The sequence below is a fragment of the Danio rerio genome, chromosome 5, assembly GCF_052040795.2.
Source record: "Danio rerio strain M-AB ecotype USA chromosome 5, GRCz13ab, whole genome shotgun sequence".
NCBI classification, from domain to species: domain Eukaryota; kingdom Metazoa; phylum Chordata; class Actinopteri; order Cypriniformes; family Danionidae; genus Danio; species Danio rerio.
The window spans coordinates 62,381,738-62,402,358 of NC_141025.1; the positions used below are offsets into that span (position 1 = coordinate 62,381,738).

Here is a 20,621-nt window from a genome sequence, read left to right on the forward strand (position 1 = left end):
AATAAGACAGTCTGTGGGAGTGTGGTGAGGCCTAAATCATTGTCTTCTGCCTTTAAAATGCACATCTCTATAAACAGCAACAAAAAGCTTCAGAGTAAATGGGACAGTAATGGTTGAACAGTAATTTGCCATTTATTGTCACCGTACATAAAGTAAATTAGTGTAATTTATCCTTTGCATTACACAATTCTATACAAACTCTACTCCTTTTACAGTAAAACACTGTTTCCTTTCATTACAGCAAAACACTGACTATTTTGCAGTTATTTACTGCATAATCTACAGGGTAAGCGTGCAGTTAAGCTTTAACCCTAATTAAGCACACCTGATCAAACTAAATCTAAAGGTAGTGTGTTGAAGCAGGGCTGGAACTAAATTCTGCTGGGCTGCGACCCTCTAGTAGTTTGACACCCCTAGAGCATAGCATATTTTCAAAGCAACTGCCTACATTTATCACAATTATGCACATATTGTTTAATAAAAACAATTAAAATATGCAAACTTCATCCATAGGAAAAAAAAAATTATAATAAATAATCTGATCCTCATGTCGTTCCAAATCTGTAGTAATAATAAAAAAACACAAAAATGACATGATTAATACATTTTTTTAGGAAAGCCTTTTTACTATACTGTTAATGCCACTTTTACTTACTTTAATTGAAGTTTTCTAAACAAATTCATTGAGTCTCTGCAAACATGTATGTATGTGCTGTTTAAGATATATATTTTTTAAATAACACATTTCTACTAGTCATTTATGTAGCAAAATACTAATATTCAGTTGAAATTGCAAATTAAAAGCTGAACTATAGGTTAAATTAGGCAAATTAGACTAATTATAGAAACGTAAACAAAGTTATAAGAATTATTATGACAATTTCTTTGCTCTGTGTGAATATTTTTGCCTTTAAATGCATTTCATCCATATCTTATGCTTAGCTTTTAATGATCTCTGTGGCATTGGTTGACTCCTGATACTCAATGTTAAAACATAAAAGAAACCAAAGAAAACACATGACTGCAGTGAAATTCAGCTTATCATCAGTGCAATGTCCCACTCTCCCCTCAATACTGACCATTCACATATCAAAACTGAACAGTAAAAACATATAAATATATAGAATTATATAATAAAAATAAATAGCAACATAAAGCATCAGAGTAGATGGGGCAGTAATGGTTGATCAGTAATTTACCATTTATTATGACAGTAAATATCTGTAATGGGTACATAGAGTAAATTACTGTGATTTATTCTTTGCACTACAGAATTTCATACAAATCCTGCTTCTTTTACAGTAAAATACTGTTTCCTTTCATTACAGCTAAACACTGGCTATTTTACAGTTATTTACTGCATAATCTACAGTAAGGGTTAACAGTGCAGGCAAACCATTTGAGTTCTGAATAAGTCAAATAGGCTCAAACCACCAGTTTACTGCATAAAAACCATTTTCTATATTCAAGTGCATTTTTTGTTTCCATGTATTAAATAAATAAACTGCCACTTTTCTAATTAAATGACACACATATAAATATATATTTTTAAACTTACAGGCTTGTTCACATATTTCACAATCTGAATAATAATAATAAATACGTTTTTTTTTTTTTATTAATGGACAACTTAATGTTTCTATCTCTGTCAGTGACTTAGTGACGAAACGAGTACATTCTCTAAGTGGTTCTGTCACTTTGTTAAATCCTTTTTGTGGAAGACTGTATGGTATAGTTATTGCCAGATGAACTGTAAGGTGTTTAATATTGGTAATTCGTTTTGAAATAAAAATAGCTAAATGTTTGTTAGGTGTTAGATTTTTTCGCTGGAGGAAACTTGCTGATGAGGTGCTGAAAACACCTGACTGCTCCGTGAAATTGGATACATGTGGTACAAGGTTATCTAGATCGAAGTACTGCAAATAAGCAGGTATTATAACAATTTATCGATAAACACACACCTCGTTCTCTCATTGTCCACGGCTGTGGTTTGCTGATTTTGTTTGAAAAACAAAAGACGTGGAGGAACCACCGTTTTTATATCAAATTTAAAGGGGACTGAGGCGATCATTTAGTGTACAGTTCATGAGCAAATTGCAAACGTTTTAGGGGGGCTGAGTAGAAATATAGGGAGGCTACAGCCCCTTTAAAATAGGCCTAGCAACGCCCATGGTTGGCGGTTCATTCCGCTGTGACGACCTGTAAAATAGAGACTAAGCCGAAGAAAAATTTATGTTGATGTTGACGGAACACTTCTACATAGACGAACATGCAGAAGGAGTTCATGAGATGTTAAGGGTTAATGATGATGTGCCCCTCCAAATAAAGTCATGATATAATCATACATTAACATTTCATGAGTTCATGATAGTTAAATTAAGCATACACTAATGGGGTAATTAATACATTAATTCACAAACAAGCTTGTACAAACAGTTACGGTTTTTCTCTATTGATCACCTACTGTATGGTATTCAGGGTATTATGGTCTTAACTAATTTTGACAATTAAACAGACTATTGTGCATGTAATGACATATACAATGAAATGACGCTGACACATTTTGAAGAGAAAAACCATTAGACTGAGAATTACCGATCAGGTTAGATCAACTAGATCTATTCACTTGGAAATTGTGCTAAATGTAGGCTATCTCTACTTAATCATTTGCAAAGATGTGTTTAGACATTTGCAATTTGATGAAACGAATGAGAAATTAAATTCTGTTGTGAACAATTGCCAACTGGTTTGGAGGTGTGTCCATGTTGTTTTGAGAATGTAATTTCTGTTGCAAGAAATGAGCCAAACCAATGGAGAAAAACTGTAACTTATCATTAATTTATAATTAAGTAACACTGTTAACCCTTACTGTAGATTATGAAGTAAATAACTGTAAAATAGCCAGTGTTTAGCTGTAATGAAAAGAAACAGTATTTTACTGTAAAAGGAGCAGGATTTGTATGAAATTCTGTAGTGCAAAGAATAAATTACAGTAATTTACTCTATGTACCATTACAGATATTTACTGTGATAATAAATGGTAAATTACTGTTCAACCATTACTGCCCCATCTACTCTGATGCTTTATGTTGCTATTTTATATTTATTTTATCTCTGTGTTTTCTTTGGTTCCTTTTATGTTTTTAACATTGAGTATCAAGAGTCAACCAATGCCACAGAGCTTATTAAAAGGTAAGTGTAAGATATGGACGAAATGCATTTAAAGGCAAAAATATTCACACAGAGCAAAGAAATTGTCACAATAATTTTTTAACTTTGTTTACTTTTTCTATAATATATCTAATTTAATTGCCTAGTTTGACCTATAGTTAAGATTTTAAATTGCACTTTCAACTGAATATTAGTATTTTGCTAAATAACTAGTAAAAACGTGTTATTTAAAAAATAAATAAATAAATAAATAAATATATATATATATATATATATATATATATATATATATATATATATATATATATATATATATATATATATATATATCTTAAACAACACGCACATACATTTTTGCAGGGACTCAATGAATTTGTCTGGAAAACTGGCAAGTAAAAGTGCCATTAACAGTATAAAGGCTTTCCTAAATAAATGTATAAATCATGATATTTGTTGTGTTTTTTATTATCACTACAGATTTGGAACGACATGAGAATCAGATTATTTATTTATTTATTTTTTCTATGGATGAAGTTTATATTATAGTATATTTTTATTGTTTTTATTAAACGATATGTGCATAACTGTGATAAATGTAGGCAGTTGCTTTGAAAATATGCTATGTACCAGGGGTGTCAAACTCCTGGAAGGCCACAGCCTAGTAGAATTTAGTTCCAGCCCTGCTTCAAAACACTACCTTTAGATTTAGTTTGATCAGGTGTGTTTAATTAGTATAACTGCACTGTTACTCTGTAGATTGTGCAGTAAATACTGTAAAAAACAATGATTTAGGCATCACCACACACTCCCACAGGCTGTCCGTCTTATTCTAAACACAAAGGTGTTAGAAAGAGTTTTCAGAAAATGCTGGCCCTTTAAGAGAGCCAGGTGTTTGATTTGTTTACTGCTGAGTGTGCTCTATTCTCTGTCTATCAATTCAGATGTTGAGTCTGATATGTTTTAGGCTTTAAATAAGAATCTAAAATGAGTAAGTAAAATGTGTTCAAATGTTTTTGAGGGTTTATAAAATAAGGCTGTGTTTTAAGTTATATTGTTGTTATCTTGAACTGTGTACTTGAAAGCTACATTGTTGTTATCTTGAACTATGTACTTGAAAGCTACATTGTTAGCTAGTTAGCCTCTCCTCATATAACTTCTTACATTACTTTTGTTTAAGTATATGTATTTATTGGATATTGCATACTGTCATAATGTACAGATGCTAACAGTTGTATGTATCTTTCTGGCAACTAAGCCAAAATTAAATTCCATCATCTCAGTAAGGTAACATGTGCACATCATCACAGGGAATCACAAAAACATGATACACATAGCCATCCACACACAAAAGCTCCCCTGTCCAGTCCCAGGTTGTGAGTTTGTTGCTAAGTATTTTTCAGAGCTGTGTTTCCATCTATGAATTTATATTAGAAACAATAAAAAAGTTTGTTGTCATGAGATAATTATAACAATAAAAGATTGGATCCTTTGGTTTTTCGGTGTTGCTAACTTTATTTTTGTTTTCTATAATTATTTTAAACTTTTTGAGATTTGACAGAGCTTTTAATTATTTAAAACTTTAAAATTTAAAATAATTATTTTGTTTTTTGCTGTTCAGTTTTTTTTTTTTTTTTTTTTTTTTTTTTTGCATGGTCAGCATTGAGGAGAGAGTAACACATTTCACTGCAGCACTTTGTGTGTGTGTGTGTGTGTGTGTGTGTGTGTGTTTATTGGATATGTGATTGTGATAAATGTTAGCAGTTGCTTTAAAAGTATGCTATAAACCAGGGGTGCTTAATCCTGTTCCTGGAGATCTACCTTCCTGCAGATTTCAGTTGCTATCCATATCAAACACACCTAAACCAATTAATTAGGACCTGAACACCACGTTATAATTACAGGCAGGTGTGTTTGATATGGGTAGCAACTGAAATCTGCAGGAACGTAGATCTCCAGGAACAGGATTGAGCACCCCTGCTATATACCATGGGGGTCAAACTCCAAGTTACTGGAGAACTGCAGAGCAGCAGAGTTTAGTTCCCACCCTGCTTCAACATTACCTGTAGATTTCTAACAAGCCTTAATTAGTTTTATCAGGTGTGTTTAATTAGAGTTACAGCTTAAAGTCCCGGTCACACTGCACTTTTCTCCCTATAGTCTTCCATTCATACGCATGTGAATGCTGCAGACCTGGAATGCAAACTCATGCGACAAATTTTACAGTTTGCAGCATTGGAAAGTTCAAACTTGGAGAAATCTGAACTGCGAAATCACATCATGGGATTGCTTGAGACTAATCAAAGATCAAACCATGACCTCTCTGAACAAAAATTATGGACCAGTTGCTTGCTTTTTCAATCTCTAAATATTTTGTTTAATCCCACTCCTTTTCGCAGAGCCATATGACAGAATTTTGCATGCTTAAACGTTAGTTTTACTGCAGCCTTGCTGTGCAGACCTGTGGCTCTCAGTAATATGTAAGCTGATATTTATATCTGCTGATTTCTTAATTTTGTTATACATTTTCTGTTTTATATTTGTTTGCTGCCAAAACAATAAAATAAATTTGTCAGAATTTACAACTTAATTAATTTAAAGAATTAATAACATGTAAGAATACTAATTAATTTTAGTAACACCTTGACATACTATTGTGTATGCAGTACAATGCTGTGAGTTGTAACACTACAGTACAGTAATTAACTGTACACAGTTTCCAGTTAGTTACCACTACTGCTCTATTACAGTAATTAACTGGCAACACTGTTGCCAGCTACTCACTGCAATGGTTCGGTTACAGTAAACAACTGGCAACACTGTTGCCAGCCACTCACTGTAATGGTTCAGTTTCAGTAATTAACTGGCAACACTATTGCCAGTTACTTACTGTAACCAAACTTTTACAGTGAGTAGCTGGCAACAGTGTTGCCAGTGTTCTACTGTAAAAAAAGCCTGGTAAGGTCTAACAGTGAATGTTTAGTTTCCATATAACACATCATTATTCATGTACGGTTACTGTAAAGTGTTATCATTTCTTTTTCATATCTATTCAGGTTGAAAGGGTAACACTAGTTTAGGTCACAATTCACAGTATTAACAAAACATTAACATTACTAGCTTAATAAACATCTTATTATCTGTTTATTAATAGTTAGTAATGTTGTTGGGTTTATTAGGGATGCAGAATAAGATCACATTTTATAACTACTGATAGTATCTTAATAATAGGCTGGTAATCAGCCAGTAGTTACTAGCATGAATTGTGACCTAAACTATCGTTGAATGCAGTATTTAATGTATATTTGAAACACACACCTCACAAAATAATACTGTGATCCTTTAAGAAACAAAATTAGCCTGTTTTACATTTAGATGTTACATTACAAAATACACACATGCAGATATAATAACCTGATTTTAATTCGCCAATTTTTCAGTAGAAAACAAAAATATTTGAAGGATGTTTGAATGGGGAAAATGTTTAATGAGCTGGCTATGCAGTCATTTTATTTTGACTTTGATATATTTGTGTGATTGCTTCACTCAGTTTGGGTTCTTGAAACTTTTTTGAATTAACTTTAGCAAAATCAAGAATTCAGGTAAACTTTTTGTATTACGTTTTAGATGCTGAGACATTAAATGCAAATGTTCTCAAATGTGTGTATATATAGGCATTTTTAAAAAGGTTTCAAATACATATTAATTCTGAAAGAAAAAAAAATGTTGTACCTGAAGGATTTTTCCTCAAGAACAGTTACATTAAAACTGGACAAACAAGGCATGAACAAGCATCAATAAAGCACGTAAATAGTGTGGATAATTCAGGTAATACAGTAAAATCAAGTGAATGCAAAGTTTTGAATGGGGGCTTATACAGACAGACAGACAGACAGACAGACAGACAGACAGACAGACAGACAGACAGACAGACAGACAGACAGACAGACAGACAGACAGATAGATAGATAGATAGATAGATAGATAGATAGATAGATAGATAGATAGATAGATAGATAGATAGATAGATAATTTGCACCCTCGAAATGAAAGTACAAACACCGACACCTGGTGGTGCAAGGAGAAAACTTATTGGTATGAACTTTTCAGATCGCTTTAGTACAAATTGTGTATAATAGAAATGCACAATATGTGACTTAAAAAAAAAAAAAAAGCAATAATACATTTATGCAGTCCTAAACATGTTTTGACAGTTAATATGCCAGTGATTTGATGCTTCACAAAAGTTGCAGACGCCTTTACCAATATGAAAATGCTTTTGTAAACAACCAGTTATTCTTTACACCGATTAAAAAAACGGCTACTATAATAAAGAAAATCTTAGATAGATAGATAGATAGATAGATAGATAGATAGATAGATAGATAGATAGATAGATAGATAGATAGATAGATAGATAGATAGATAGATAGATGTCTTGTGGATTTTATGCAAAAGGTATGTAAACTTTCTATATATAAATCCTATATATCATATTTATTTTGCCCATCGCATATATAAAAGTATTCTTTGTCGCTCCTGTTAGACCTCTGTGTCAGATTTATTCGTGTCAACTTACTGTTTTGCCGTTCTCTTACTTTTTGAGTTTCTTACAGAACCGGTCACTTAATCATAATCACAAACGCTGCTCTACTAGCTTGTTCCGCAAGCAAGCCGCGCTCCTGTCTGTGAGGAGGGATGGATGACTGTATTTTTATAGTATTTTGCAGGAGGTGGAGAGCTAGGAGGAGCTTGTCAGACAGTCTGTCACCGATCAAAAGCCGATCTGAACAGCACAACGAGAAGCGAATGAGAAGCGCAGTGGTTTCTAAACGTGGACTCGGAGCTGTTTTATATTTCCAGGTAGACGCTTTCAACCCTTCCTGCTGCTTACTTAAAGTTTGTTCTCTTGGATGTGAATGGGAAGCTGAGCGAAACTATTCCGAAAACAGCTTCCTTTTAGGGATTTAAAGAAGTTTGAAATCGTGCCGATGCACGGGATTTGTTTTGACATGCAGTATTGATTGTTTTTACTGGACTGACGGACTTTTGAAATGTTTCCTGATCATTCATATATTCTGGATATTTATTCTAAAAAATAAACAAACAACGCAGTTACAATGCCATGAAACAAGGCATGCCAATGAAGATTTTTAAAATGAACATTTATTTTCCTTCAAAACAAATGCGCATACAGTGTCACTTTCTGTATGATGGACCATGAATTGACTATACATTTCAAAATACAAAAGATATTCCTGTTATTTTCTGTGGCTATCCAAACAAGACAAAAATTACCTGTATGGCTTGGATGTAGTAAATAGTTTACAGCTATTTTAAAACTTTTTATGCGGTTATAACAATGGGACATTGCATGAAGATTGGGATTGGACTTTTCCAGATTATGATTGCTGCATCTACCCTGGAGATCGGAGCATATGATTTGGAGCATGGCCGTCCGGGGAAATGCGAACCCATCACCATTCCCATGTGCCAGGGAATTGGCTACAACATGACACGGATGCCTAACCTGTTGAATTATGAAAGTCAAGAGGAAGCAAGCATAAAGCTGAATGAATTCGCTCCTCTGGTGAAGTACGGATGTGACATCCATCTGCAATTTTTCCTGTGCTCATTATATGTGCCAATGTGTGCTGAACAAGTGTCCGCCTCTATTCCAGCATGCCGTCCTATGTGTGAACAGGCACGACAAAGATGTTCACCCATAATGGAACAATTTAGTTTCAGTTGGCCGGACTCATTGGATTGCTCAAAACTCCCGACCAACAATGACCCAAATGCTCTGTGCATCGAAGCTCCAGAAAATGACACTCAACCTGAGACAAAAAAAGGTGAGGGCATGTTGCCAGTACCTCCAAGGTCCAGGCAACCCACAACAGTTAGTGGACGCATCTCAAGCATCTCACAGTCCTGTGAAAACCCAGAGAAGTTCCAGTATGTGGACAAGAGCGAGTCCTGCGCGCCTCGTTGCACTCCTACAGTGGATGTCTACTGGTCGAGGCAAGATAAGGACTTTGCATTCATTTGGATGGTCGTGTGGTCAACGCTTTGTTTTGTTTCTACAGCATTCACAGTTCTAACCTTTCTCCTTGACCCCCAACGTTTTCAGTACCCCGAGCGTCCAATCATCTTCCTCTCCATGTGTTACAACATCTACTCAGTGGCCTTCATCATCCGTTCAGTGGCTGGGGCTGAGAATATCGCATGTGATCGAGAAAACGGAGAGCTCTACATTATACGCGAAGGTCTAGAAAGCACAGGCTGCACCATAGTCTTCCTCATCCTTTATTACTTTGGGATGGCCAGCTCCATCTGGTGGGTGATCCTCACCCTCACCTGGTTTCTCGCAGCGGGACGAAAATGGGGCCATGAGGCCATCGAAGCACACAGCAGCTACTTCCATATGGCCGCCTGGGGTATTCCTGCAGTGAAGACCATAGTCATCCTCACTATGAGAAAGGTGGCTGGGGATGAGTTGACAGGATTGTGTTACGTGGGAAGCATGGACAGTAGCGCTCTCACTGGCTTTGTGCTGATCCCTCTTTCTTGCTATCTCATCGTCGGGACGTCGTTCATCCTCACGGGTTTCGTGGCGCTCTTCCACATTCGCAAAATTATGAAAACCGGTGGCACCAACACTGAAAAGCTGGAAAAGCTCATGGTTAAGATCGGAGTCTTTTCCATTCTCTACACAGTTCCTGCGACTATTGTGATCATATGCTATTTCTATGAAAGACTCAATATGGAATACTGGAAGTTTAGAGCTCTGGAGAACAAGTGCGTGTCCTTTCCTGGCCGCAGGAGCGATGATTGCTCCCTGGACTCATCGGTTCCTACAGTAGCTGTGTTCATGCTGAAAATATTTATGTCGCTAGTGGTGGGCATCACCAGCGGGGTTTGGGTATGGAGCTCAAAGACACTTCAGACCTGGCAGGGCTTGTACAACAGGAGGTTGGGTGTGCAGACCAGCCATAAGCCCTGTTCCAGCGTCAGCTGCAGCAACTCCCACTGCCATTACAAAGCACCGGCTGTGACAATTCACATGAACAAAACGGACGCCTATACAGACAGTCCCACACATGTTTAAGAGAAAAGGCCTTTGCTTTAGGGCCAAGCACAGACATACGTGTGACCAGATGCTACAGATCATGGTAAAAGTCACAACTCTTGTCAGGGGGGCCGTTTATAAGCCTTGCTTATAGTGGATACAAAGTAGATGCCACTTCTGTGAAGAAAGGGTTTGTTGTATGGAACAAATGTACAGTAGTTGATGCAGCGAACACACACACTTCAGAGTGCTTTATTTATTGTGGATATTTAAGTATTGTGGGTGGTATGGTTTTGTACTTTATGTGTTATACTGTATATAAGGAAGAGTTTGTAATAGTATCTTATATTTTTCTCAAAGGAAGAGCAATAAAACATTTATTATTAAGTTTTTCTCAGTTTTTTTTTTTATCTTGCTAGGTTTGTTGTTAGACTAGGATATGTGCAGGTCTTAGGGTTATGTGTTAAAAGTTGTACATATTTTTAATTTCTCAGTAAGTTGCAGTATGTATTAGCATTTCTGCACTTCCTGAAAGAAATCCAATTGACTAAATTCAAATTCTTTAAGGTTCTGTATCATTTAAAAAGACTACAAAGTATTTTTAAACTCTAACTCAATGTAGGATTTAGTTTAAAACGTACATAAAGTGTATTATGACAGTTCACCTAAAACGGAAAATGGTCACACTTTGTTTTGATTGTCCGTTTGTTGAAGTTATATTGTATTTATATGTCAACTAATTCTCATTAGATTATAAGTTGGCTGTTAAGTTGGGGTTAGGGTTAGTGTAAGTTGACATGTATTTACAAAGTTTCTTATAGTCTTATAGTCTGTTGAAGGAGCATATTAACAGATATTAAGCAGACAGTTTACTAATACTCAAATGAACCGTCAAAATAATGTGCTACCCTAAAAACCTGTCACAAACCAGTTTCTTTCTTATGTTAAAAGCAAAAGAAGATATTTTGAATAATGCTGAAGACCCCTGATTGATAAATGGACTAAGCCAAAAAGAAAATGAACAAATGAATGAAGTAAATAAATTAGCTATAAGTGCACCAGTTCAATGAAAAACCCACGAAGAGACATCAAGGATGCCTGATGCTGCTAAGAATTCAAAAACAAACTTTTCATTAGCCTTATTCCTTTAATTAGGAGTCAACTGAGAATGAACTTGACATTTGTCATGTTTATCGTTTAGATTTTGCACAATTCTGTTGTCAGGAGATTATAGGTTGACGAAGATAAGATATGTTGTGTGCATAACTAACATCATTTAGCTTAAAGGAATTTAGTTTACCCAATTTATTTACGCACACTAATGTGCTTTTAAATGTTGGAATTGATTTTTATGTTGAACACAAAACATTGTATTTATAAGAATGTTGGAAAAAAGCAGACAATGGCTGTTTTTCCCCCCAACATTCTTGATCAGTACATACACTACCAGTCAAAATTATAATTTTTTAAAAATAAGATTATTATTATTTTTTTTATCAAGGCAGTATTGTACAAAAAAAATAGTTAAATACTTATTTATTAAATATTTATTTATAACTTATTTTACATAGTTTCAAATGAAATGATTACTTCAGTCATTATTGCTTTTATTACTATTACCATTAATAATATTAATATTATTGGCGACGCAGCGTCACAGTAGGTAGTGCAATCACCTCACAGCAAGAAGGTCGCTAGTTCAAGCCTAGGCTGGGTCAGTTGGCGTTTCTGTGTGGAGTTTGCATGTTCTCCCTGCGTTCGCGTGGGTTTCTTCCGGGTGCTTCGGTTTACCCCACAGTCCAAAGACATGTGGTTCAGGTGAATTGGATAGGCTAAATTGTCAATAGTGTATGTGTGAATGAGTGTGCATGGATGTTTCCCAGAGATGGGTTGCGGCTGGAAGGGCATTCGCTGCATAAAAAAAAAAAAAAATGTGCTGGAAAAGTTGGCGTTTCATTCTGCTGTGGCGACCCCAGATTAATAAAGGGACTAAATCGAAAAGGAAATTAATAAATGAATGAATAATTCATATTATAGTGATTTCTGAAGAGTCATGTGACTTAAGACTGGAGTAATGAAGCTAAAAATGTATCATTAGAGTCAATGGAATAAATGATTAAATTAAATTATAAACTAGTTTTGATGAGTTATTTTATAGTGCAATAACATTTCATAAGTTTGCACATTTTAACTGTATTTTAAATAAATGCAGCCTTGGTGAGAAGAATAAACTTATTTTAAAACTTTTAAAAATCCTACTGACCCCAAACTTATACGTATTTTGTGTTCAACAGTAAAAAGAAACTCAAACAAGTTTGGAACAAGTCGAGGGTGAATAAATTATGACAGCATTTTCATTTTTGGGTGAACCATGCCTTTAACCTTTTAAATGTGTATCATGTCTTATCATTATAACTTCAAATAATGTCTTACAATATTCCTTAAATGTACTTGATTTTTCTTTTTGGTATTGATTCAAGTTTTCCTGTGCCTGTGCAGATATTGTCCAATGGTTTGGCAGAGCTCAGGCGTTGGAGCTTAAACTGCTGTTACATTTGGTCATAAAAAAAGGCATGTTTATCTTGGAGCTTGTAGTTTAAACTTCACAGTGCATTACCTACATGCAGTGGTTTGTATAAAAGTTCAATTATGGCATGACTGTTTTCACTTTTCAAGTTTATAGCACAGTAGCATTTGTAAACACTAGTATCATTAGACAAAATAAATAAATAAATAAATAAAATAAATAAAATAAAAACAGACCACACTGCACCAGCCAGTAGACTAAGATTAAAAAAAACAAAACAAATGCAAATGACTGGAAAATGAAAGTTTAGTTCCTATTAAAAAATATTTAATTCAGCATAGAATGTTTAAAAATCTTTACATTGCAATATATATATATATATATATATATATATATATATATATATATATATATATATATATATATATATATATATATATATATATATATATATATATATACATATATACATACAGTTAAAGTCAGAATTATTGGCCCCCTTGAATTATTAGGGCCCCTGTTTATTTTGTTCCCCATTTTCTGTTGAAAAGAGAGAACATTTTTTCAACATTATAGTTTTGTAACTCATTTCTAATAACTGATTCATTTTATCTTTGCCATGATGACAGTAAATAAATATTTACTAGATATCTATTTATTTATATAAAGGCTTAACTAGTTTAATTAGGATAACTAGGCAAATTAGGGTAATTAGGCAAGTTATTGTATAATGATGGCTTCTTTTTAAACCATTGCAAAAATACAGCTCAAAGGGGCTAATCATTTTGACCTTAAAATGTTTTTTTTTTTTTCATTTAAACTGCTTTTATTATAGCTGAAATAATACAAATAAGACTTTCTCTAGAAGAAAAAAAATATTATCAGACCTACTGTGAAAATGTCCTTGCTCTGTTAAGCATCATTTGGGAAATATTTAAAAAAAAAAAAATTCAAAGGGGGAATAATAATTCTGACTTCAACTGTATATTTGAGTCCTGATCGGGAGGTAACGATTCTGATCTAAATGGCAAAATAATTGATTTCAACAATAATAATAAAAACATACAAAAATGAATTTCTGTACATCCAAAACCAGTAGTATTTAGGATCACTTAACACTTTAAATTATACTTATATTTCTATATTATATATTTACACCACACATGCACAATCAAATATAAAAGGCTGTTGAAATAGCTGTTTAAAAACATTTGAACCTAAAAACTGTCAAGCTAACATGCACTCAACGGCCACTATATTAGGTACACCTTACTAGTATCGGCTTGGACCCACTTTTGCCTTCAGAACTGCCTTAATCCTTTGTGGCATAGATTCAACAAGGTACTGTAAATATTCCTCAGAGATTTTGGTCCATATTGACATGATAGCATCATGCAGTTGCTGCAGATTTGTCGGCTGCACATCCATGATGTGAATCTCTTATTCCACCACATCCAAAAGGTGCTTTATTATATTGAGACTGTGGAGTCCATTTGAGTACAGTGAATTGATTGTGTGACGTGGTTGCGCAGTAGGTAGTGCTGTCGCCTCACAGCAAGAAGGTCGTGTGTTTGAGCCTCGTCTGGGTCAGTTGGCATTTCTGTGTGGAGTTTGAATGTTCTCCCCGCATTCACATGGGTTTCCTCCAGGTGCTCCGGTTTCCCCCACAGTCCAATGACATGTGGTACAGGTGAATAAGGTAGGCTAAATTGCCCGTAGGGTATGAATGTAAATTAGTGTGTATGGATGTTTTCTAGAGATAGGTTGCAGCTGGAAGGACATCTGCTGCGTAGAACATGTGCTGGATAATTCTCCTCTGACCTCTGGCATAAACAAGATGTTTTCTCTTTTGTCTGACCATTCTCTGCAAACCCTAGAGACGGTTGTGCATGAAAATCCCGGTAGATCAGCAGTTTCTGAAATACTCCAAACAGCCCGTCTGGCACCAACAACCATGCCACGTTCAAAGTTACTTTAATCTCCTTTCTTCCTCATTTCGATGCTTGGTTTGCACTGCAGCAGATTGTCTTGACCATGTCTACATGCCTAAATGCATTGAGTTGGTGCCATGTGATTGGCTGATTAGACATTGCATTTACAAGCAGTTGGACAAATGTACCTAATAAAGAGGCTGGTGAGTGTAGATGCTTGATCATAAAAGTCATCTTTAACAATGTGACTCAAATATTTGATTTTACTCACCACATTTAAATATGATCAGATAAATACAACACAAATATTTCTAATTTAATATCAGAAAGTATTGTTTTATATATTAAAGTTCAAGTATGATGCCAAATAATATGGTTTGTATATTATTCCATTGATGAAAAGCAGATTTTAGCTGATAGCTCCAATCTCGTGACTTAAAAAAATTGTCCAATCAATCAATCAATCAATCAAACAATCAAACAATCAATCAATCAATCAATCAATCAATCAATCAATCAATCAATCAATCAATCAATCAATCAATCAATCAATCAATCAATTCATCAATCAATCAATCAATCAATCAATCAATCAATCACACTAATAATGTGTTACCTACCTGCCTAAAACTGCAGCATAATGTGTATTCATTCATGCGTAAATTTTTTTTCAGCTTAGTCTCTTTATTAATCAGGGGTCGCTACAGTGAAATTAAGCGCAAACTTATCTAGCATACGTTTTACGCAGCGGACGCCCTTACAGCTGCAACCCATCACTGGGAAACCCATACACTCACACACATACACTACAACCAATTTCGTTTATTCAATTCACCTTCAGCGTAATTTTTAATGTTTCCCCGAGAGTTTTAGTTTCTTCAATTTTAAACATGAAGAGGCCTCTTTAAGTCCTTCAGTCATTACTACACCATAACACCAGTGCACTGTCAGCATTACAGTTCTATTTTGTGTTAACTAAAAAAAACAATTGGTTTCCTGAAGTTTTAAGCCTTCATTGTAGTGACGTTGTACCGATACTGCAGCTAATGTTCTCAATTTCCTGTCATGCCTCATGAAACCGCTGATTAAATACGCACAAATCCATATTTGTCATGTAGATTCTGCCAAGATCAACCCGTTGTACACAAATGTTTTTTAGTGAAGCAGTTGTACAACACTGCTGCATTTAGGCAGGGGAAAAGAAAAAGCTTTCCGTTTAGACAGCAACAGTGTTCGTTATTTTGTCCATCAAAACCAGGGGCATAAAGAATCCATTGTACACCTCGATGTTTAAGGTTTTTAGTTCTATTTTAGGCAAAGCACAGTCCAAAGAAAGCCCTTTTGCCATTTGAGTCCATTATCAAATGAATGTTAATGGGCTTGTAAGTGAGCTCGAGAATGGACAAGATAGAATAGCATTGTAAGTGTCTGCTAGTTCGGAGGAGAAGCCATGCGTCTGGTAAAGGGAGGATCATTAAAGCATCAGGGACTTTCCCTCCTCTTAAAGATGCCAGAGGAATCGAGAACAGGAATAAAGGAGTGGTGCTCATTACTCTTCACCCCATGGGTAGTATCCCGTTCCTCATCATTTGATGTGGAAATGAGGCTGTGGTAAAAGAGCATTGAGAAGCTGTTGTCACCAGAAGGACTTTTCACCAAAATGCTTGAGTCTCAGAGCTTGAGTGTTATCCACACAGCCATGTCCCACCTGTCCAACGGCTTCTGTTGAACACACACATATTTGTTTTTGATAAACATTTGACATTGGACTTTGTCAGGGTTTTCATATTCACAGGGCATGTAGGTGGGGTTCCATCTGGAAGATAAATACAGTTTGAAAAAGAGGATTGCGTAGCAAATGCTATACAACGAATATAAACCAAATGCGATGTGGGTTGTTGATGTGATGTAGCATTTTCACTGTCACACATGATAAACATCATTATAATTAGTATTGTCATCATTCAAATGCAGTAAATGGTTGAACATTTTTATAACTAAACATTTTTGAGAAAAAATTACCTATGTTGGGACTGTCTCAAGCATAGTTCAATAAATTTTAGCTCTTCAAAATGAAAAAGAAAATCAGAAAAGCGTTAATAAATAACTCAGGTCTAATTGTACAAGTGGCTATTTTCAGGAAATGGCCAAATTTTTTTTCATCTGTATATTTAATATAATGTATAAAAAATTTTACATCATGTATAAAAGCATAGGAACTTGATACATTATGTCACTGAAAACCATGTCCTCTGGAGTGACACTAAGAGCCCCATCATACAACCGGCACAATAAGGCGACATGTTTAGTGCAATTTGTTGCTATTTTCAGACCGGCACAACCCTAATTTTCACATTTGGCACTACGTTGTTTAAACAGCAAATCCATTTGCACCATTTTGTGGACTTATGTGTTTGCCGGTCTAAAAAGTAGGTGTGTTTAGGCACATTGTTGGTGCATTTCCAACTAAAAGCTGGTCTAAAGTACAGCACAGAGCGTACAGCAATACACAAATATCTTTGCATTCGAAAAAATTAAAGGATGTTACAAAGAATGTTACAAAAATTATTATTTTCTACATTAATATAAAAACCACTGCCTCCATGCCTTCTTCACCTCAGGGGGATTTTTTTTTCAGTTTATTCATGACAAATTTCTTTTGTATAATGTTATTAGTAGTATTATTTAGTATGCATATTTATATATGTTTTAAAGAAAACAAGTTCAGATTTGTCCTCCTGTCTGGTTTTTGAGATTTATGCATCACTATATGGGGCATAAGAATAGGATGTCTGACCACACTTCGTCATTATTGTTCATTTATTCATTAGCTAAAAATTAGAACTGAATTTAGAAATAATTTTGAAATAAATCTTTGCGCTTAACAAATGAAATTAATTATGTAGACTAATGGATGTTCTCAGTGGAGTGTGTACAACACTGTTTCCTTATTTACTACAGTAAAGGAGTAAAGAGTAAATGTAAAGAGAAAGTAAAGAGGCAGAATGGAGGAGAGCTTGGATCCTCTTGCTGCAAATGGTTTGTTTAACTGATTTCTTGCTAGTGAAGTGTTAAGTTTTTTCACGTATAAAGTCTGCCATGTAAATAGCAAATGCGCCATAGCACAACACAACTGACTCTTAAGAGGAATGGGAAATGAGTCTCTGATTGGTTTATTGCATGTTATGCTCAAAACACACCTATAACTCATTAAGAGAATAAGCACAACCATGTTAGACCATGCACTGGGCACAAAGCATATTTTTCCGTCCTTAAAATAGCAAAAGTGTCTTTGGACAAACCCTTAATACTTTTGCGCCCTGAGCTTTAGACTTTGTACCTAGATCATTAACATAGAGCCCTATATGTTCATTTGGCTGTAAAGTTTGTCTCTGAATTTTTCACATGTATTTTTTAACATACTTTTTCTGAACCACTATAAACGTTTTAAGTTTTATTGTCCAACAAGTATGTCAAATCATGGAGATATAGATATTATTTATCATTTAAAAAAAAAAGAATTAACACTGCATGAAGATAAGTGTCCAGCAATGATAAATCACTCTCATGCTATTTGTTTATTATTAAGCCACACCGTATAAAATTCCCAAATGTTTAAAAGAGCAAGTAATATTTCACAGTATGTCTGATTTTTTTTTCTTCTGGAGAAAGTCTTATTTGTTGTATTTCGGCTAGAATAAATGTAGTTTTTAATTTTTTAAACATAATTTTAAGGTCAAAATGATTAGCCCCTTTAAGCTATATTTTTTCGATAGTCTACAGAACAAACCATTGCTATACAATAACTTACCTTATTACGCTAACCTGCCTAGTTAACCTAATCAACCTAGTTAAGCCTTTAAACGTCACTTTAAGCTGTATAGAAATGTCTTGAAAAATATAAAACATTATTTACTGTCATCATGGCAAAGATAAAATAAATCAGTTAGAAATTAGTTATTAAAACTATTCCGTTTAGAAATGTGTTGACAAAAATCTTGTTTCTGTTAAACAGAACTTGTGGAAAACATAAACAGAGGGGCTAATAATTCAGGGGGGCTCATAATTCTAACTTCAATTGTATATTAATTGTGTTTTTGCAGTTGTTAATTATGGTTTACATTAATTCAATGGAACTTTTAAATGTCTTGTTGCATTAATATTGCATTATAATTTTTTTTGAGCTTACGGATAAAGTGTATTGCCAAAAATACTGACTAACATTTTTGTCAAATTAAAACTGAACATGTAATATATGACTACACATTTGTAATAATAAATTAATTGCAATACATTTAAAATCTAGTTAAAGCTCTGTTCTAAATTGTGTTTTTTGATTGTCATTATTTCTATTCTCCGGTTGCTAAAATTGTGCTCTTCGGTGTTTTGTTTTGTTAGGCTTTGTCTGTAACTTAAATCTATTCTTTGCCTTTTTGGACAACGTGTAAGATTTGGACATTTCAGGCTCCCTTATGCTCTGAAATATTTACATTTTATTTTATTTGGTATCGGATATTCGATGAAAGTATTTACTGCTAACTGGCAAAAAAAAAAAAAAAAATTTGGGATATTGTTTTCTAATGCAAAAATATGTATTTTAAAGTGTTTGTTTTTCTGGAACCATATACTGCAATTTTCCATTATTATGTGATGAATTGTATTCACTTCAAGAGGTCAAAACAGAAGTTGTTAAAACGTAATTTATTCCTTTTGATAATTCTCTGGGTTTTTATAAACAGCTGTTTTCACATTCTTTGGCTAAGATAGAACTTGCAGCAGATTTATACCAGCAGTCTGGATATCATCAAAGACAAACTGCCTGATAGTGAGGAGGACATTCCTTGAGGTTCATAAAAACACTGTTAGTGTCTAGCAAATACCATTTAAGAAATATTGTTGCACCTTTCCTCTAATGTGCATCTAAACTGTTTTATTTTTTTTTTTTTGGGGGGGTGGGGGGGAGTGGTCTGTGGTGTCTGTGGCATTACCTACCTTTTGTTGATTCAGCACAGTTCTGCAAACTAGGCCAACTTGATTTAAGAGAATAACGAGTCAGTAAGAAATCAGCCAACCTGAACCAGAATTTAAATTACCTCAAAGTGAGATCATGCATTTTCACACTAAACCCAGAAAGAAGCAGGCTGCTTTAATTTACGAGGAGTCTGGGTACCTTTTATTAGTGTGCTTTCATGTCAAATGAAATTACAAATTCTACCTTTGCTTCATTTTTTTGGTTGACAGGTTAGCATTATTCAAATCTGACAGTACATAAGGCCATTTATATTGCCCCTCAACAATGCACCTCTTTACACCTCTAAAGTGGCACCATGTAAGAAATGTGTGTAGCTTGTATGTATATATATATATATATATTTTGTACTTGCATACCACAGAATATACACCAGCACACTCATTGCACTTAAAAAATAAATCATTGGAGTAAAAATTGCATTATTGTGTTGTAAATAATCAACAATTTAAATTGTGTTATTTAAAATAAAATTTTAACTTAATTTTGTCATATAAAGCCTGTTTAACTTTTCCAAGTAACTTTGATTTTGAACTATTTATGTCTAATCACTTTTATTAGAAAAACCTTGTGAACACAGCTTACTCTTCTGAAGCCAATTAAATTCAGTTGTTTAACCTGGACAACCCTGATTTTTTGTTATTTGTTGCTGGAGTGCTCATGTAAACACTATAGTAACAATAGAAATGCAAAATGTTTCACAATATTAATCCGCAACAGCAAACACTGTTTTGTTTGCAAATAACTGCAAACATAATTCCCACAAATTTTTTTTTATATAGTTACTTTATATATCATCATTAATTCATTTTCTTGTCGGCTTAGTCCCTTTATTAATCCGGGGTTGCCACAGCGGAATGAACCGCCAACTTATCCAGCAAGTTTTTACACAGCGGA

At 34.3% G+C, this 20,621-nt stretch overlaps 1 protein-coding gene and 1 long non-coding RNA gene across 2 annotated transcripts; both read left to right on the top strand.

Moving 5' to 3' along the window:
* The first annotated feature begins 1,387 nt into the window (after window positions 1-1,387).
* Window positions 1,388-7,107, top strand: LOC141385630 (uncharacterized). The gene is made up of 3 exons (XR_015491896.1): window positions 1,388-1,714; window positions 1,758-2,849; window positions 6,141-7,107. It is a non-coding gene; the product is annotated as an uncharacterized LOC141385630 (long non-coding RNA).
* An 856-nt stretch (window positions 7,108-7,963) lies between these two features.
* Window positions 7,964-10,624, top strand: fzd9a (frizzled class receptor 9a). Its single transcript, XM_087254266.1, has one exon. It carries the CDS (start codon window positions 8,531-8,533, stop codon window positions 10,274-10,276), a length of 1,746 nt encoding a protein of 581 aa, XP_087110392.1. The 5' UTR covers window positions 7,964-8,530; the 3' UTR covers window positions 10,277-10,624.
* The last annotated feature ends 9,997 nt before the right edge of the window (window positions 10,625-20,621 follow it).